The following is a 21,560-nucleotide window of genomic DNA, read 5'->3' on the forward strand; positions in this document are numbered from 1 at the left end:
TTGAGAGCCTAACCAACAGAACAAATACAGCAGAAGAGAGGATCTCTGAAACGGAAGACACACAAAACGAACACACCCAGTTCATGAAACAGCTGGAGACAAGTCTGAACAAAGCCAATAAGACCATACAAGAAATGAAAGACAACCTCAGAAAATCAAATATTAGGATTATTGGCCTTCCTGAAGGAGCGGAAAAAGAATCAGGAATGCAAATGGTGCTCGACGAAATTATACAGGAAAACTTTCAAAACACTTGGAACATGAATCCAGCTCAAATCCAGGACGGTCAGAGGACTCCCAGCAGATATGACCCAAAGCGATCTTCACCCAGACATATGGTGCTCAAGTTCCACTCCAACGAAGACAAAGAAAGAATCCTGAGACAAGTACGAAGCAGAGAAAAGATCACATACCGGGGAAAACCAATCAGGATCACGGCTGACTTTTCTGAAGAGACCTTACAAGCAAGAAGAGAATGGACAAAGATCTTCCAAATCCTGAATCAGAACAACTGTCAACCAAGAATATTGTACCCAGCAAAGATCTCATTCGTATTTGAGAACGAAATCAAATACTTCCACAGCAAAGAGAAATTAGAAGAATATGCCAGCACAAAACCAGCTCTACAAAATCTCCTTAGAAATGCACTAATTCCAGAAAAAAAGGAGGTGAATCATAAGCAAAGATGGCAAACAGGAAGGTCTCCCCACTAAAGTCCACACAAGGAAGGGCAATAACACAGATATCAACACCCACAAAAACAAGTATGGCAGGGCAAAATCACAACCTCTCAATTTTAACTCTCAACACAAATGGCCTGAACTCACCAATCAAAAGGCATAGATTAACAGAATGGATTATCAAACAGCACCCAACTATCTGTTGCCTACAAGAGACACATCTAACCAGAAGAGATTCAAAGAAGCTGAAAGTGAAAGGTTGGAAACAGATATTTCATGCCAATGGACGAGAAAAAAAGGCTGGGGTAGCTGTCTTAATTTCAGATGATGTGGACTTCAATCTGACACACATCAAAAAGGACAGGGAAGGACATTATATATTGGTGAAGGGACTGATCCATCAGGAAGTAATTACCATTGTGAACATATATGCACCAAATTCAAACGCACCTAGCTACGTGAAGCAATTACTCACGGACTTAAGGGGAGACATAGATATGCACACAATAATAGTGGGTGATCTTAACACCCCACTAACAACTATAGACAGATCAACAAAACAAAAACTCAACAAAGAAACAACAGAACTCATACAAACAATAGAACAACTGGACTTGGTTGACATTTATAGAATTTTTTACCCTAAGGCCACAGATTATACATTTTTTTCAGCAGTACATGGCACCTTCTCCAGGATCGACCACATGATAGGACACAAAGCAAACCTAAATAACTTCAAAAAGATAGGAATCATACCATGTACCCTCTCAGACCACCACGGAATGAAGCTGGAAATCAGCAATTCAAAATGCCCCAGGAAATACAGAAACTCTTGGAGGCTGAACAATATGCTACTAAACGAACAATGGATCAGAGAAGAAATTAAAGATGAGATCAAAAAATTTATGGAAACCAATGAAAACTCTGACACAACATTCCAAAATTTGTGGGACACTGCCAAAGCAGTGCTACGGGGTAAACTCATCGCAATTGGAGCTCATGTCAAGGCCCAAGAGAGGCGCCAAATACAGGAACTAAACACACACCTCCAGGAACTGGAAAAACAACAGCAGAAGAGCCCCACACACAATAGGAAACAAGAAATCATCAAAACAAGGGAGGAAATCAACCAGATAGAAATAAAAAAAACCATACACAAAATCAATGAATCAAAAAGCTGGTTTTTTGAGAAGATAAACAAGATAGACACTCCACTGGCCCGACTGACAAAGAAAAAACAAGAGAAGGCAAGAATTAACAGCATCAAAGATGAAAAAGGCAACATAACAACAGACACCGCATCCATTAAGGCCATAATCAGAAATTACTACAAAGCACTGTACTCCAACAAATCAGAAGATCACCAAGAAATGGAAAAGTTCTTAGACTTCTACCACTTGCCAAAACTTAGCCCAGAGGCAACAAACGACCTGAACAAACCCATAACTGAAGTAGAGATTGAATCAGTGATTAAAGACCTCCCAACAAGGAAAAGCCCAGGCCCAGACGGCTTCACTCCAGAATTCTACAAAACATTCCGAACAGAGCTGACCCCAATCCTCTACAAACTCTTCAAAACAATAGAAAAAGAGGCAACCCTTCCAAACTCATTCTATGAAGCCAACATTACCTTAATCCCAAAACCAGACAGAGAACTAACAGAGAAGGAAAACTACAGACCTATCTCTTTGATGAACATTGATGCTAAGATTCTCAACAAAATCCTAGCCAACAGAATTCAAAAACACATCAGACAGATCATTCATCCAGATCAAGTAGGATTCATCCCTGGAATGCAGGGATGGTTCAACATTCGAAAATCTATAAATGTGATACACCACATCCAAAAACTGAAAAACAAGAATCACATGATAGTATCAATAGATGCGGAAAAAGCTTTCGACAAAATCCAACATCACTTCCTACTAAAAACCCTAACCAAGGTAGGCATAGATGGAAAAATCCACAACATAATTAAAGCAATATATGAAAAACCCAACGCCAGCATCATACTGAATGGAGAAAAGCTGGAACCCTTCCCACTGAGATCTGGAACAAGACAGGGATGTCCACTTTCTCCACTACTATTCAACATAGTCCTAGAGGTACTCGCTGAGGCCATAAGACAAGAAAAAGAAATCAGAGGAATCCAAATGGGAAACGAAGAAGTCAAGCTCTCACTATACGCAGATGATATGATTCTTTATGTAGAAGAGCCAAGAGACTCAATACAGAGACTGCTAGAACTTGTACGAGAGTTTGGTAGAGTGGCAGGGTACAAAATTAATGAACAAAAATCAACAGCCATAGTGTATGCGAACAGCCCCAAGATGGAAAAAGACTTAACCAGCAAGATACCATTCAAAATAACAGAGAAAAGTATGAAATATCTGGGAATAAATCTAACCAAAAATGTAGAAGACTTATTTGAAGAAAACTACAATCTGCTTAAAAAAGAAATTGAACAAGACCTCAAAAGATGGAGTAATATCCCATGCTCCTGGATAGGTAAAATCAATATCATTAAAATGTCTATACTGCCAAAAGCAATATATACATTCAACGCAATCCCAATCAAATTGCCCAAAACATTCTTCACAGATCTGGAAACAATGATCCAAAGGTTCATCTGGAAGCACAAAAAACCACGGATAGCTAGAACTATCCTGAAGAACAGGAAGTTAGCAGGGGGAATCACAGTTCCGGACCTCTGGACATACTATAGGGCAGTGGTTATCAAAACAGCGTGGTACTGGCACAAAGATAGAGAGGAAGATCAATGGAGCAGAATAGAAACGCCAGAAGGAAACCCACACAGATACAGCCAAATAATCTTTGACAAAAAGACAAACGACAACCCAGGCAAATGGGAAGGTCTGTTCAATAAATGCTGCTGGGACAACTGGTTGATAGCCTGCAGAAACAAAAAAATAGATCCACATCTCTCACCATACACTAAGATCAGATCTAAATGGATAACAGATCTAAACCTACATCCAGAAACCTTCAAACTTTTGGAAGAAAATGTTGGAAACACACTGGAACACTTAGGGGTAGGCCCTCACTTCCTAAAAAAGACTCCAGATGCAGTAGAAATCAAGACCAAAATAAACAATTGGGACCTCATCAAACTAAGAAGCTTCTGTACAGCTAGAGAAACAATCAACAAAGTAAAAAGGCAACCCACAGAATGGGAGAAGATCTTCGCACACGACATAGGTGATAGAGGGCTAATATCCAGAATATACAAAGAGCTACAAAACAACCAAAATGTCAAAACAAACAAGCCACTCAAGAAATGGGCACGGGAAATGGGCAGACACTTCACAAAGGAACAAACCCAAATGGCAAATAAACATATGAAAAAATGCTCAAGTTCCCTGGCAATAAGGGAAATCCAAATTAAAACATCAATGAGGTACCACCTAACGCCAGTAAGACTGGCCCACATGAATAAAAGCACCAACGACACTTGTTGGCGAGGTTGCGGGGAAAAGGGAACCCTACTCCACTGCTGGTGGGGCTGCAGGCTGGTACAGCCTCTATGGAAATCAGTATGGAGAATATTCAAACAACTCAAATTCAACATACCGTATGATCCAGCAATAGCACTCCTAGGAATATATCCAGAACACTTGTTCTATGAGAAACCAACATGTACTCCTATGTTCATAGCAGCACAATCAGTAATTGCAAAAACATGGAAACAACCAAAATGCCCATCAACAGAGGATTGGATAAGAAAGCTATGGTTCATCTACTCCATGGAATACTACTCAGCTATTAAAAAAAACAAAATGCAGTTCTTTGTGGCCAAATGGGCCAAACTGGAAACCATAATGCTAAGGGAAATGAGCCAATCCCAAAAGGTTAAATACCACATGTTTGCCTTGATTTAAGATGATATGATGTTATGTATAACATGTTATGTTTTGAATGTTATATGTTGTGTATAAACTGAAATTGAAGTATAGGTGAGGTGGTCACAGAAGGTGGCTGGGAACCCGCATTTACTTTTAACATATTGGTTACTCATTACTATGTCAATTAATTCCATAATGATGTAAATTTTTGCTGATGGTATGTTGGAGCTTTCAATTGACTGGGATGATACTCTGCTGGCTCTGTCATCAGACCAGAGAGGGTATACCTAAGAAACCGTTGAACTTGACGGGACAATAAGATGCTGGACTCTATGTTTGGTATACGCTTGCAATGGGGAAATCTCAACTGAACTTGAGCTGTGGTTATGCAATAAGGTGGAGGAATCCACCATGGTGGGAGGGTTTGGGGAGGGGTGGGGAGAACCCAAGTATCTATGTAACTGTGTCACATAATACAATGTAATTACTGAAGTTAAATAATAAATAATTAAAAAAAAAAAAAAAAAAAAAAAAAAAATAAGTACATGGAAACAAATTAACATAACTTTTTTTCTGAAATAATCATGTTATGATACAGTGCTAGGATGTGGATAAATTCACTCACTCCTGAAACTTTATGTGCTTGATGTTGTGTAAGGCCCTGGGTGCACAAGGCAGCCATGAGCTTGGGGTCTCTTGCTGTCCTGATGAGTGCATTTGAAAAACTGGTCCCTGGGTGATCTCCAGATGAAACCCCTGGGCATTTCAGAAAATCAAGCAACTCTCATTTGAAGGGCCCCGTCTTCATTGCTGGAACAAGAAGCTTTTGAATTAAAATTCTTGCTTTACACACACACACACACACACACACACACACCCCTTAAAAATAAGCAATTAGTGGAATCTACACATCTACCATGCTCATGTTCTTCTGTGTAAAAGGCCAGGGAAAGAAAATTCTTGGATTTGAGTCTTTCATCCTGGGTAAAAACTAGAAATCATGAAGATTCAACTTGCAAGTGTATTTTAAATTTGGGAAACAGATACTAATTTGATTTCTTCTGGTGATTTTAATTGATAAGATCTTATTCATGACTTGAATTAAATGTTAAATGTTAAATACTAATGTTATCCTAGTTTATCTGTCCAAGGTAACATTAGGCTATGGTTTAAACACAGCTTCACTGTGGTGTACTGGGTCAAGTCACCATCTTTAGCACCAGAATCCCTAGCCGTGTCAGTTCAAGTCTGGATGCGGGTCTCGGGGCTTGTGACCATGCACCCACTTGGGAGGTGCAGAGGAATCTCCTAGATTTGACCTGGCCGGGTCTGAGCTGATGTAGCCATTTGGGAAGTGAACTAGAAGCAGATAGTAGGTCTTTCTGTAATTCTGCATTTCAAATAAAATAGATGTTAAATGAGTTTAAGATTGTGCATCAAAGTAGTTAAGATTTTGGGAAAATGGGGTCATTTTCAGTCCTATAGCTGGCAAGGACTTGCTTTAGGCCATTAAAACATAGCAGAAAACAGAATTAAAATTTTCATTTCTGTCTAAATCTATCATTTCTATAGCAACATGATACTTTGATGTGTTCTGACAGAGGAGGTTTCAGAAACTTAAGACAGAAAACCCAGGGTAGTGAGGGAAAGAGAAACTCCTTGAAGTGTCTAACCCTGGAGATACTTCCTTAAAAAGCTCCCAAACATGTAGAAATTGGACAGAAATTCTCCCATGGTGTGGTCATGAGTACTGATGTTTCTTTATGACAAGGCTGCCAGTGTCTGCCTGCAAGAATCCTTCAGTAGAGGGCTGGAAAGTAGCTCCAGTTCATGATCATACCTGTGTGGCTCTCTTCAGTATTTAGTATTAGTATATGGGAACTGTAGACATGACTGGAGGCTTTGGGAGATATTTAAGGTTTGACTAACTTTTGAAGGTGGAATCCTCAATATGGGATTATGGCCAGAAAAGGAAGATGTCTTTCCTCCTCTTCCTCTTCCCTACTACTTTCCCCATCTCTTCCCCCAACTCTCCCTGTCCTCCAACTCCCTTCCACTCTCCCTTATGTTAGGTACCATCTTGGCTTTGGACTTCAGCCCCTGGAACTGTGAGGAATGAGCTTGTTACTGAAAACAATCTGCCTATAGTATTTTGTTACAGCAGCACAATCTAAATAAGTACAATCTTACTTTCAATCACCCCACTACATACGCAAAAGCTTGAATGCTATGCCTCTTACTAGACACAAATTACTTTTGAATAACTTCAGGAATGCATCGAACAAGCAGGATGTGGAAGCATCCGGGAAGTATTCGGCACCCCACTGGTGTGGATCTGTACTTTCTCATTCTACAGATGAGCTGCCTGATACCAAGTCTTCTATGAGACAGCAAAGGATGAGTGTGTTCCTTGAGCATATGCTTAGAACAAGCCTTTTCAGAAAACTCATGTTAACTGCATTTTTGTCAGTGGATAGCAACACACTTGTTCTATCATGATGTAAGCATATTTTAAAATCCAAGTTTTTGGAGGTTTGTGTGTATATGTGTGTCATAATAAACAAGAATTGCATCTTCCTGGAATCACACAAGCCATAGTGTTTTTAGAGACAATGAATTAAAAACCTTACGGAAAACAAAGCAAGTCAAGTGCAGGTGCAGACTTCAGCCAGCTGGATAGGTCATGCCTGACTCTAACCAACTCGGCACGGGTACAGGCATGAGATCTTCTGAATTCTTTATATTGAAAAGGTGAAGCTTTGATATTTTCCTCCTTCCAGATACTGTGCAATGTATTCTTTTGGCTGGCATTGTAATCGGTTTGAGTGCCAGCTGCTGCACTTCCCCTCTAGCTCTTGAGAAAGCGGTGGCTGATGGCCCAGTTACCCGAGTCCCTGCCACCCATGTAGGAACCTTGTATTAAATCTCTGAATCTTGGCTTAGTCTGGTCTACCCCTGGCTGTTGAGGCCACTCAAATTGGTAGATGGAAAGCATCTGTTTCTCCCCTTTTCTGCTTCTTAAATCCTTGTTTTATCTAAAGGAAATTTTATGAATCATAAGATGTTTTTGCTTACAGGAGTGAGTCCACTAGTTTAATATCTTGAATTATGTCAGAGTTGGTGATCCCAGATATACATAAACCCTAGTGTGTATGTATGTGTGTGTGTATATATATATATATATATATATATATATATATATGTATTTTTTTTTAAAGTGATCTTTCTTCTGTGAAAGGTAGACAGAAACAAGACGGGGGATTCTCATATGCTGGTTTACTCCCCTAAACACCACAACAGTCAAGGCTGGGCCAGCCCAGAGCTAGAATCCAGGAACTCAAACTGGGTTTTCCATGTGGAGAGCAGGGATCCCACTGCCTGAGCCCCTACCTCTCGGCATGCATGTTACCAGGATAAGGACTCAAACTGAGGCACTTGTATAGGAGATGGAGGTGCCCTTACTTGGAGTCTTAACTGTCACAGCAAGTGACAGATTGAGGACAGTGTTGTAGGTGTTAAAAAATTTGCCAAAGCAGTCAGATGAAATAAGCCAAGTTGGATTTATTGAAAGTACTGCACAAGAACAGTAGACAAGTAAGACGACTAAAAGCAGACTGCTGCTGTCATCCATTGCAGAGGAGCAGTGGGCAAGACAGCCAGAGGCTGTCTGCTGCAACATGGGCCATTATCCAAGAACCATACTTATCACTGCTGTGCCTTCTCGGGGCTGGTTTCCTTCAGTCCAACAGGTTTGCTCAGGTGTGTGATCTGTGTTTCTGGGTGGAGCTCTGGAGCCTACACGATCCTTAGCTTTGGGACTTGGTCAGTGTCCTGGGCCAACCCTCCACAGTAACCACTGTGCCAAATACCTGTTTCCTTCAGCTGCCTATCCTCCCCTACACACATTTTTTTTGGCATATAGGTAGAAAAAGTGTTAACAATTGCTAGTTCACTTTTCCAAAAAGTGGCAATGGTCCAGGACTGAAGCTGAGAACTGGGAACTCAATTGGTTCTTCCTTGAGGGTGGCAGAAACCCGATTTCTTGAAACTTCACCATTGTTTCTCAAGGTCTACATTAGCAGAAAGCTGAAATATGTAGTCAGAGCTGGGACTCAAACCCAAGAATACAAATATGAGATGTGAATGTCTTATCAGCATCCCAACCACTAGGCCAAATACCTACACTAAATCGCCTGGTAATATATTTAGAGATTTATTTAGGGGCCAGTACTGGAACATAGTGAGTTCAGCCACTGCTTGTAGTGCCAGTATCCAATATGGACATTGGTTTGAGTTCCAGCGATTTGACTTAACTGCCCAGCTTCCTGCTAATGTGCCTGGAAAAGCAGTGGAGGAAGGCTCAAATGCTTGGGCCCCTGAATGCACATGAGAGACCTAGCTCTTGGATTTAAACCAGCCCAGTCCAGCTTAACCATTTGGGGAATAAACCAGTGGATAAAAGACCTCTCTCTCCCTCCTTTTTAACTTAGTCTTTGTTTATCTATGTCATTATTTGAAAGGCGGAGTGAAAAATGGAAATTTTCCGTCCACCGGTACATGCCCCAACTAGACTTAACAGCGAGGGCTGGGCCAGGTCAAAGCCAGGAGTCAACAATTGCACCTGCATCTTCCACAGGCAGGGCAGGAATTCAAGAACTTGAGTCAATGTCTGCTGCCTCCCAGGTGCATTAGCTGGGAGCTGAATCAAGAGTAGAGTAGTGAGCCTATCCTGTTAGCCTAGCAGCTAACCTCGCATCCACTGGGATCTCATATGGGTGCTGGGTCATGCCCTGAATGGTCAGGTTCCTGCTTGTGGCCTGGGAAAACAGAGGATGGCCCAAAGCCTTGGGACCCTGCACTCATGTGGGAGACCCAGAAGTTCCTGGCTCCAGACTTTGGATAGACTCGGCTCAAGCCAATGTGGCCACCTGGGGAGTGAACCAGTGGACAGAAGATCTTTCTCTCTCTCCTTCTCTCTGTATATCTGTCTTTGTGATAAAAATAAATAAATCTTAGTTAGCCACCTCTTTCAACTGGTGGCATAACTGCTGTAATGCTGACTTCCCTATTAATATTTGTAATGCATGACTGTGCACTGTTTAAGTCTTATGTCCTCATTTGATAAAAAAGCTTTCCCTAAATGCAGCAGCAACTACTTTTTTCTAATTTATGTGACACATCTCAAGTTTTCCTAAGAATTGGTAAGTACTTGAGAGTTTTAATATTTAATCTAAAACCATGGAATATTTGGTTTAAAATTAAAAATTGATTTGAATGGTCTTAAGGGTATTGTGTAGTTGCAGAATCATTTTATTAAACTCCATAAATTCTTAAATTCCATGTCGATTAGGCTAATTATTAATTCTGTTTAAAATTTTTGCTGTAAATATTCATTATGCTTCATAGGTAAAATTCTAATATAGCTATATTCTATTCCTCCCTCCCTGCCCCATTAATTCATTAATAGGTAAAATGAAGAACCTGCAAATGAATGTTAGTTGGAAGCTTGTTGGTAAACAAGGCATTGCTCTAAGTGTCTTAATGAAATTTTTTCCTCTTGACAACCTTAGAGTCAAGAACCAAATCATTATGATGGATCTTTAATTGAAAAGATCACAGGGACAGAGTTCTTGCCCAAGGTCCCACTGCTAGAAAGAAGCCCTAAAAATTACCCTGCACTTGACCTTTACATTATGCGAACTGAACAGTGTTGTTTGGTTTGGGGGTTGGGTATTTGTTGATTTAGACTCTCAGCATATCCTACTCTGGCTATGTCATCTATGTTTCAATCCTTCAGAGCAGATCAACCAATAATAAATAACGCATACATTTCTAAACCATGGCTTTTTATTTAAAACATTTCAAAATATTTTTGAGAGGCAGACTTACAGAGAGGAGAAAAGACAGCTCTTCCATCCCGTAGTTCACTCCCCCAGTGTCACAATGGCCACAGCTATGCCAATCTGAATCCAGAAGTTTCTTCCATGTCTCCCATATGGGTGTATGGTCCCAATGACTTGACTTACCTCCCCTCTTTTTCCAGGACAGAAGCAGGGAGCTGGATTGGAAGAGGACAGCTGGGCATGAATGTGGGCCAGTAATGCAGGGGGCAGCTTAGCAGCTTTTCCAGCTACGCCGCAACGCTGAGGCTGATCACTGGGTCTTAACAGAAATGATTCCCTTGTGATCTGTGTTTGACTTGATACCTGGGAAAGCAGAAGCAGCTGCTGGCTCATGGCTTCAGCCTGTCCCATAAGTAGGCATTGTGCCATTTGGGGAGTGAACCTACAAAGGGACGATGTCTCTTGGTGTCTCTCTCAAATCTTTAAAAAAAATCACAGCTTTGGTTTCATAGCTGGTGCCGCACTTCTAATCAGAGGAAAGAACAGCCTGATCACAAACCTATTTATACAGTTTTGAAACTTTCTAAGAAAAAATAAAAGATCTCCCATAATTAACACCTAATGGTATAAACACCCGTGCCTTAGCAGTTGCCTAGTAACTACATACTGCAGTTTTGTGGGGTTGCTAAAGAGGCTGAATAAATGGAAATATTCAGATCCATTTCCAGTTCATGTGGGTGAGGGTCAGCAATGGGCCAGATTCTTTTGTCAAAATTATTTCTCATAACGATTTTGTACTAAACATCCCTCTGTGCTGAGATTTACTCTTATAAATGACTTCTGCAGACAAGCATCCAAACAAGCACATCACATTCTAAATTTAAGAAGCACTTGGCAGAACTGAACCAACACAACTTCGCTGTCCTAGAAGAGCTACCCTAGCTGGTGCTTTTAGAGTGATAAGATGTGGGAATAGAGTTCAAGTGTACCATTAAGCCTTCAAAAGAATTAAATATTTATTTTACTTATTTGAATGGCAGAGTTACAGAGGGAGAGACCATTCACTGGTTCACTCCCCAGATGGCCACAATGGCCACGGATGGACCTGGCTGAAGCCAGAAGTGAGGAACTTCCTCCAGGTATACTTCTTTGTAGCAGGAACCCAAATAGTAGGGCCATCTTTTGTTGCTTTCCCGGGCACATTAACAGGAAGCTGCATTGCAAGTACGGTAACCTGGACTAGAATGAAGTTCCATATGGGATTCTGCACCACCGTGGGTGGCTTAACCTACTATGCCACAGTGCTGGCCCCTTATTAATTTTATGTTTGTGGGGCTAGTGCTATGGCATAGCAAGCTAATGTTTCAGCTGGGATGTCAGCATCCCATCTGGGCACCTGTTTGACTCTGGCTGCTTCACTTCAATCCAGTTCCCTGGTAATGTGCCTGGGAAAATAATGGAAGAGGGCCCAAGTGCTTGTACCACTGCACACAAGTGGGAGATGTGGAAGAAGCTCTAGGCTCCTTGCTTCAGATCAGTACAGAGCTGGACATTGAGACCAGTGGGGAAATAAACCAGCAGATGCAAGATCTGTGTCTCTTCTCTGTAATTCTGCCTTTCAAATAGAAATGAATAAATTATTTTTTTTATATTTGTATACCATTTATGGCTTTTAATGACAAGGTACAATCCCCAGTTCAAGATGGTACCAATGGGAGCCACGGGGTGAGCATCGTATGATGCAATAGTCGCTTGCTGCATCCCGTCTTCTACAGGAATGTCTGCGGCTTGAGTTCCAGTTCAACTTCCAATTCCAGCTTCTTGCTTATGATCCCTGGAAGGCAATAAATGATGTCCTAATCATCTGGATCCCTGTCACCCCCTTGGGGGACTTAGATTAAGTTCCTGGCTGTTCCCAGCATTTGAGGACTGAGTCAGCAGATGGCAGCTCTCTGTCCCTCTCTTGTTGCCTTTCCAATAAAGTAAAAATCAAGTTTTAAAGGGGAAGCTGAGTGATTATAATAATTATTTGTCTTCGGCTTTCGTTGGCTTCCTACAGAGCAGATGTCATCTCCTAATTATGTTTTACTTTACCTTAGGTAAATTGGCTTGCATTCCTGTGCTGTGCACCAACTGCATTTGGTGCAGGAGCATTCCAAAACCAAAGGCTGCTGACAAAAGTGGCTAAGTAGGTTAAAATTATATCTTCTGACAAAATCCACAAAATGTCATGGACTACAATTCCCAAGAAAAGCACTTATAGGCAATGACAGGTTGACAATGATGAAATATAGTGAGGTCACATGAAAACTGGTTTCTGGGACTGTTTTGGTTTCTAAAACATGGGATAGATGCAGGATACTTGGAACTCGTGTCTATTCTTTGTTCCAGTGTTCTTGAAGTTGATTTGGGACTTCCTGACTTGATGGCCCAAGTACAGATAGGGATAAACATGGGCTGCAATCTTTAAATTGTATAACTACAGCCTTATGGGTATAATCCACTGATTTGCCACTCAGTGATTTTGTTGTTTGGCAATTTGGAATGAACATTCCCATTGTCATTTGACTGAAATAATTTTCTGAGCTGCTGAAGGAGAGAGCGTAGAGTATGTGCAGGTTCATTTGTTCTCAGTGGGAGAACCTGTGGCATCATTACATGCCACTGCCGGGATGTGTGGTTTTCTCGGTTGAGGGATGTGGCCAGTGAAGACAAGGGCATTAGTAGAAAACCACTTGGCTCTGCAGCCACTGTCAGATCTTCAAAGGGAAGCTTTGAGAGTGTGCTGTGGTTCAGCATAGAACTCTTTATAGGCGTTAGGAAAATGATTCGTCTGAGTATTTGGTCAGTGGATCACCAGCATCATCTTTATCTGCAAAGGCAAAACAAATATAAATCATAGTGTTTTCCACTTGTAGTATTATCAGTATCTGAAAGGAATTCTCTGAAGAATTGGGACTCATGTTATAGGGTTTTATTTTTCTGACTGGTATACTCATATTTCTGTCTCCTTTTTCACTGTTTCAGAAATATTTGCTCTGGTCCTGGGGTATCTTTGATTTAGCTGTTTAATGATGCTTCAAAAGATTGAAATCACTAGAGCTGTGGTGTTGCTACCCTTTCAGAGCCTGTCTTTGTGCAAAGACAGTATTGCAGAAAGAGCTAATTTTCACTGGCAGCTAAGGCTAATTCTTGGTGGAATTGAAACCAGCACGTGTCTTCCTGCACAGAAGCAGTCCCGGCCAGGGCTTTTGGGAAGGGGGTAACCCGTCGGGCATCCTGCCCTTCTGGGTGAGGTGGCCCAGGCTTCCAGACACTCTCAGCAGTGCCCATTTTAAGCTGAAAATAAAATGCTGCCTATTTCCTCTCCCAGGTACTACTTTTGAGAGACTAGAAATTGTTCTGACCTATAGCTGTTATACCTACTAACTTTGTATTTTGCACAAAAATAAATAAATAAATAAATAAAAAGTGAAAGGGAAGAAACTGGTTTAGGAATTACTTCCTTTGTGGGATAATTCTCCTTTCACGGTATAGGTCAATGCAAATATAAGCTATGGCAGGCTATTGCTCACCATTGCTTTTCTGCTATTTCTTATTATTTTGATTGTTGTCCATGATACGGTTTTGTAGGCTGAGATCCTTCCCTCCTAATTCTCTCCCCTACCTCCCATCTTCCCCCATAGTACTTCAATAGTACGGTCCTTCGGCAGCAGTTTCTAGTTGAGTGTCATGCACAAAGCAAATGGGATTTGCTTCCAGACAGTGACATTTCATATTTCTAGGTCTCCCTTGTGCCTCCCCTTCCGAGTTGATTTCTGGGGTGATACAACATCAGTCAAGAAAGTTGACTGCCTGGTGCTGCATAAAAATGCACTTTGAAAACAGCAAGTTTCGGTTTGGATCCAAATTCTAGATTTTTTTTTTTTTTTTTTTTTTTTTTTTTACTACCAGCTTGGCTCCTTTTGCTACCAGATATTTTCCTTTGATCCTGTAAGGATTCCAGTCATTCTACTGTTGAACAGTGTCAGAGCAGTTGATAAAAAAGCAAGTGTTGTAACGCATAGGGGTTGAGCATGAAGGACTGGGAGAGCCAGCAGCTTTCAAGCGCTGAGGAAGTAATCAGAGGCACCTTGGCGGCAGGGCAAGCTGGGGGGCGGATTCCTCAGCCTCTGACCCTTCACCCCAGGGCTCCAGATGAAAGTTCTTCCTTGACCTGTGGCCTGGGAGGGAATCTTATAGTTTGCCCATCAACCCCTTTCGGGGTCTTTGCAGAAAAGCCTTCTCCACCCTTGGCCTGTGTCCTCTTGGATCTAATTTGCAAAATGGAGCAATTCAAGTGTCAAACTCCGTCCTTGGGAATCTGCCATTGAATAAAGGGGGAGGGAGATCTGGCGGGTAACCTTAGGACTGAACATGAAAGTCACTTTTCCTGCAGGGGTTGGTTTGAGCTTTAATTTGTCACATTTTTTAAATGCAGCTTGAATTGCTTGAATGCCACCAGCTGATTTTTGTGCTTTCCAGTTTTTTTTTTTTTTTTTTTTTTTTTGAAGGGATCTGGAGATTTGGGTAGGTCCATACCATATGGTCCTGATAAAGTAGGAATCAGAAAAGGGTAGAAACTAAATGAATGGTATGTGGGACGGGGAAAAACCAAGCCTTTGGGTCTAATTCATCCATCTCTTGACAATGTCCTAAAACCTGAAATTCCTGTAAAATCGTTTTTCACGCAGGGTGTGCGTGTGTGTGTCCACACACACGCGCTCCGAGCGTAACCATGTGTCCTCACTCAGACGACAAATTCCTTTGCATTCTCTCAGAGCACAGAAGGCTTTCTTTGAAATGCTGCAGCATCTTCTGCGCTTCTGGGTTAGCCTTTGAGAAGACCATTCAGACCCAGGGTCCATGAACAACCCGTGGGCCCCCACTTCAGCCTTTGGGAAAAGGCTGTTGTTACAGAAAGGTTAGGGGAGTAGGGGCAGGCAGAGCCCAAAACAGAATAAATTGTTTCCATAGGGAGTTGATGGGTACTGCTATACCAGAAGCACAGGGAACCCTAGAAGGCAAGTGGCATCTTAGTATCCCAGCGGTGGGTTGGACAGAAACCTAGCGAAGGCTTCTCCAGATCCTAAGAGGGAATTCCATTCCAGGAGGCCTCATGTTTAATCCGCTCTGTGCCCAGCTGGCTCGGTGTGGCTTTTCCAGGCTCCACGGCGGCGCTAGCTTTCCCTGGTCTCTCCAGGGGCCTGTGGGTGATTAGCAACACCCAGGCAGGCTCCTGTCCCCGGGAAGGCGGGCACGGACCCGCGGGGCGGGGCTGTTGCTGCGGAGGGAGGAGGAGCCGCTCAGCGCCCAGACAGCAGCGGGTTAAGCGCCGCCCGCGCCGCTCTGCGCCGAGGGGGCTGAGCCGGGAGCCAGAGACTCCGAGCTCGCATTCGGATCCGCTAGAGCAGGAAGATGGCGACGGACGGCGCGAGCTGCGAGCCCGACTTGCTCCATGCCCCGGAGGATGTGGTGGAGGCCGCGTCGGAGGCGGCGGTAACCGAGCTGGCGGGCGGGCGGGCATGGGGACAGTGTAGACACGGCCCGTGCTGGGGCGCCCTGGGTGAACCCAGCCTCTGAGGGCACCCCTGACCCTGGGAGGTTTCTTGAGCCTGGGCCCTCGAGGTGGCCCTGCCGGGGGTGTCCCTTCTCGGGATGTGCCTCCTCCAAGGTGCTTGCAGGTCCAGGAACAAGTGTCAGAGGAATGAGGTAGCCTCCTGGGCTGGGGCGCGTCCCTCTCGCTCATTCGGAGCCCCGCTGGCTGCAGCCTGGGTCTCGGGACTCTCAGTCGCCTCCCCTCTGACCCTTTTGCCCACTTACTGTGCCGTGCTCACTTTGAGTCGGGGTGGAAGCACCCCCACCCCATTGTCCCCCTCACACTGCGCTGCTGAACGCGTGGCTGTTGGGTGCCTGGCACCGCTCGAATGTCCTGATGTCCCCGCGGGAGCAGCGAGGGCGAGATGGTGGCTGCCGTGCAGGTGTGGGGATGCCCATTGTGTGTGTTCCTGTGCCGGCCCGAGGCCCTTGGGGGGTGGCCTTTTGCCAAGCTGTGGGCTCAGCGCCAGCGCTTTGGATCTTATCTGCCCCTTCGCTGGGTGGTGGCAGCCGAGGCTGGTGATTGAGGGGCAGGGAAGGGTTGTCCTCTTCAGGGGAATCCTGAGTTACCTTTAAGCTTTTGCACCTGGCGTTTGTAGTGACTCATACCTGGTACTCACTTTGGCTCCTAGAGCATCGTGGTCACAGACCCTCATCCTTTTGGTGGGTTCCAGTACTTACCTTATGTGAGGGCTGCACCCACGTTTCTTGGGTGTGAAACGTGCTCAGGGTTTGGAGAGCTGCTTCGCAGGAGTTGCAAGGTTCTACAAAGACAGATCCGGGAGCACCTCCCACTCTTGGCCCAACCCAGCTGCTCCCGAAGATTTGGCGTGGGATGGAGAGAGTTGGGTAGGACGCCCCGGGTGCTTCCTCCCACTACCTGAACACGGTAGTCACCAGAGACTGGGTCAGGACGCGAGGAGGCTGCGCCACAGCTTGCAGTCCGCCCACCCGCCAACACACACCTCTGGAATTAGGGCTTTCTGGAAAGAGAGAGGAAAGATGTGGCCGAATAGCCGTGGAACCACAGAAAGAAAGGGAGAAGTCGGGAGGGGAGTGCAAGGAAAGCTGCTGGCCTCCACTTAGGAAACCTGCGAGTTTCCAGATTGAAACTTTGGGGAAGAAATGGACGGGAAATGAAGGCTTTCGGAAGATTTCAAAGGAAGCCTGTCCGCTGGCAAACCAGGTTCCCCTTTCTGCGGTCCCTTAAGGAGTCTAGGCTGTTAGGGCAACAAGCCTCTCTAGGAAGTCGGAAGGATTCTGTGCCGGCTTCCTCTGGCAAGAGGGAGAGAGTGGGTCTGTGTGTTTCTCATTTCCCGGGAGGGTTGGATTTGTTTATTGACTCTGAGAATGGGCTGCTTTCTACTACAGTCAATACTTTAATCACCCGACAATTAAACCAAACAAATAGCCGCTGTCTGGGCTGTAGGGAAGATTTCTTTTGGCTGTAATCAAAATCTTTGGTTCTGGGCAGATTTGATTTTATTTTACTTCATTTTTATGTTAACAAGGTCAGTGTTTTTTTTTTTCTCCTTTGCTACTTAGCATTTTCTGGCGTCTGATTTTTACTGCTGCAGGAAGGGGATTTGAACATTTCACCCTTGTTAGGATAGCCAGAAGAGAAGGAAATCCACACAAATAAATCTCCTTTGTGATTTCCATAAAAACAAGATGAGTGAAAGATTATTTGCTTTTTTTCCTCCAAATAACTTGATTTTGAATAAAATTTTGATTTTTTTTGTGCCATAAACTGATTTTATTTTAAAGAGACTCAATGAGATTGGTCAAAATTGGTGCTTCTCTAGTGATGACAACTCATAGGCATGGTCACACAGTTTGTGCTTTGTCAACTGAGGATATATTTTTATTTTACTGAGCAATTCTGTTTGGCGTTGCAGATTTATTTTTGTTTCAAATTGGTTTACATATTGGGTGTTTTTATATATACATTGGGCAGCCATGAGCCGATGAGACCTCCAAAGAGGTAGGCTATTTTGGAAAGTGAGTGTTTTCTCTAAGTTCTGAGTATTTATATTGTTGCTTAGAAACACATTCAATTTATAGTTTTCGGTTGAATATCCTCCTCAGTGGGGTGTTTTCGGTTTAGTTCCTGATCCTTGTTCTTAGCTGTTGAAATCCAGAAAGCATCCCAAGTGCAGAGCTGGCTAACCGCTACATTATTCAGTAAGATCGTATTAATAGTCTTTGCTGCTGTGAATCATGTCGGGAGACCTGGGTTATTTTGAGTGCCTCAGCCAAATGTGGCGATTTTTTTTATAGGCCATATTGCTAGTTCTACTCTAAAAATAACTCCTAATGCATCAGGCAGTATGGAAAACAGAGGTCTTCCTGCTTTTTTTATTGTCAAAGAGTTCAGGAGCTGGAGGAAAATGGCAGATCTTTTTCGAGCTATATTTGGGAAGCCAACCAGCATTCTTGCCATTCTGAGCTTTTCTGGAAGAGCTAATACACGATAAAGTAGGTGTGAATGTTGTTGTCATGGTGATAGTGACAAGGAAAAACTTAAGACGACGGATTTTGTGGGAAATGCACAACACTGATGTTAACATCTGACAGGGCCATTTTGTTCAGGTGACGGTGTTCAATGGAGCTAGAAGCAAAAGAACCTTGTTAGTCAAAATTTTGTTAAACTTTCTTAAAAAAACTTAGGAAGTAGGTATGGAATATGGACAGCTTGACAGTATGATTTTTTTTTTTAAGTGGGAACCGAACCGTTCACTTGGATGGATCCATCAGGAGTAGCATCCTTGTTGCCCTGTGTAACTCCCGTTTGGGGAACTGATCCTCTGAGGAGTTAAAGCATGCGCAGTGGAGCTCTGGGAGACACTGTGGGTTTACATTAACATTATGGCACAGAAAAACCCGGGAAAGCATTCCTGGTGGAAAGATCTGAGTGTTGCACGGAAGCCAGGCCTCTGCCCTGGGTCCTGTGACGGAGGAGCAGGGCACAGCCGTTGGCCAGCTGGGAGAAGCCACCCCTGGGCAACCCTGAGAGGTGGCTCACAGCTTTCGCAACTGAGTGTTGAGGTTTTCCATCTTACCTTCGGCTATGAGCTTCAGAAAACGAGCTTAGCAGTGGAGGAAGCTTGAATATTCTCCATGTGTTGGAAAGCAATAAGCAATTACATTCTATGTGATTTTTTTTTCAGTCTTTTCCGCTTTTATCGGGCCTATATTTCTGCTTACCCCTGGTGTCTTGACTATTGTTGGTGTTGATTGTTATGTCTCTCATCAGAGCAGTTTTGTTTCAAGACAAACCTTTGCCCTCTCGGTGACTGAATGCTTGCCAGCTGTTTGTGTCTTCTGTTTGAAGATGCTGTCCAGCCTTGGCACTCAGGTGGCCACTTAGGAAAGCCTGTTCATGAACATGTGGACACAAGGCCACATGTGGAAGAGAGCGGCCACCTCCTTTCAGGGAGTCGTGCCAGCTTTGTTTGTAAAGAGAAAACAAAAACAGCTTAGCACAATCCCTGGCACAGGGGGAGTATTCTGAAGCTATTGACTCAATGAAAGAAGAGCTCACCAAGAGGTTGTGCCATAATACTTGGAATAGGTAACATTGACTAGTTAGGAGATGTGCTTGTGTGTTCTCAGAGTGGAGTGAAAGTAGTCGCCTGTGATTTGTAATCATCAACACAATAGACGTTACAGACCTGGCATTCAAAACATGACCCTGATGCTGGTTTTTTTAATTTTCAGGTTTTTTTTTTGTCCCTTTCTAAGTTACACGTTTCAGCATTATCTCAGATACTTGCTGTTTAGAATTTAATTTCTAACACTGTTAGTTTTCTTTTTAGATTTCTTTTCAAAATGATGACTGAAACTGGGGATGCCTTGGTGGTAAGATGGTGTTTTCTATTCTGGATTTGTCCAAGTCGGTGAAACCTACATCACCCTTAAGATGCTGGACGGGATGAGTGATTCAGGCTAAAGGAACAAATGCAAGAAAGTTTGGAGACAGGAAAGGGAATAAAGATTGGGAAGGAAGAAAAGGAAGTAAGGCAAGGTTTTACAGTAGTTTGTAACCGCACAGAATGTGGGAGAATTCATCATTTTATTTTGCTTTCATGTATTTAAAAGGGATGGGATGATGGACAGAGGAAGGAAGGGTGAGAGGGAGAGAGTGATGGAAGGAGATGTGCCCATTTGTTGGATCGGTTTTCAGATGTCCACAACAACCAGGGCTGGACCAGGCCAAAGCCAGTAGCCAGGAACTCCACCGAGGTCTCACATGTAGATGGCCAAGACCCAAGAACTTCAGCAAGCATTGTGACTCCTCGGAGCATGAGCAGGAAGCTGGGTCTGGAAGCCAAGCTGGGATTTCATTCCAAGGACTCCAATATGAGACACAAGTGTCCAAAGTAGTGGCTTAACCCACTGCACCCCAACACCTACCCTCTAGAATGAAGCTTAAATGTGTCCAGGACAGAGCATTTCCTTCCCTCCACCCAAACCTTATCTGTTGGAGCTCTTTGCAAGACTTGCATGACTTGGAAAAGGAAATTTGTCTTTTGCTTGAAAAAATGCAAAACAGGAGCCTGGCAGGGTAGCACAGCTGCTAAAGTCTACACCTTGCATGCACCGGGATCCCATATGGGCAACAGTTCTAATCCCAGCAGCCCCACTTCCCATACAGCTCCCTGCTTGTGACCTGGAAAAGCAGTTGAGGATGGTCCAAATCTTTGGGACCCTGGACCCACATAGGAGACTCAGAAGAGGCTCCTGGCTGGTGGCTTTGGATCGGCACAGCTCTGGCCGTTGCGGCTGCTTGGGGAGTGAATCAATGAATGGAAGATCTCTGTATATCTGACTTTGCAATAAAAAGCAAAAAAAAAGAAATGCAAAAACAATTGCAAGATTATGATGATATTGAATAGTATAGGGTATTTTAAAGCTTATCACAAATAGGTTAGGCAAAAATGATATTACTATGATCACATTACTTTCAGATCATATTACTAATGCTATAGAAATTGCATCATTCATGTAGAAATTCTCATTTGGTGGTAGTAAGGATTGTTCTCTTCAAATACATTTTTAGTAGAAAACTGCTTAGGTTGAGGTTTAACTTTTAATGATAATTGTAGTAAACACAAATTAGCATTGCCATGTAGAACAGGCTTTATTTTTCTGTTGCACTGAAAAGCAACAAGATGGTTCCAAAGGCCAGTGTGAGTGTTTCTACAGAAGGGCTTTGGCACTGCACAAATATCATTTAGCCTCCCATGGTCTCACTGCTTCAGTTGCAAACCAGCTTGCTGACATTTGCCGCTTTAATCAAGTCTGTTTTCTTCAAGGCATCAGAAGCTTCCAGAGGACAGTATATCTATCTAGATGCCTACTTCCTCGTGGACTTGATCCAGGACCATGCTGGGACAATGAGAAGCTGCAAAGCTGAGCTGGGATGGCAGTCTGTTTCTCAGAAGAGATGGCAAAGTAGGACAGGCTTGGGAGCAGGGTGTGATCGCCGTCCACTGCTACCCTTGATGGAGCCACTTTTCTGCTCTTCTGCTTCT

The 21,560-nt window shown here is 43.4% G+C and overlaps 1 protein-coding gene across 2 annotated transcripts in view; it reads left to right on the forward strand.

The window, feature by feature from the left end:
* The first annotated feature begins 15,773 nt into the window (after positions 1–15,773).
* Positions 15,774–21,560, forward strand: part of CTTNBP2 (cortactin binding protein 2) — a 137,129-nt gene continuing 131,342 nt past the window's right edge. For both annotated transcript variants that reach the window (XM_004592479.3, XM_058654941.1), the window contains exon 1: positions 15,774–15,924. In XM_004592479.3, coding sequence (XP_004592536.2) covers positions 15,844–15,924 — 81 coding nt within the window. In that variant the 5' untranslated portion in view covers positions 15,774–15,843. The remainder of the gene's footprint in view (positions 15,925–21,560) is intronic.

This window comes from Ochotona princeps, chromosome 25 (genome assembly GCF_030435755.1).
Source record: "Ochotona princeps isolate mOchPri1 chromosome 25, mOchPri1.hap1, whole genome shotgun sequence".
NCBI lineage: Eukaryota > Metazoa > Chordata > Mammalia > Lagomorpha > Ochotonidae > Ochotona > Ochotona princeps.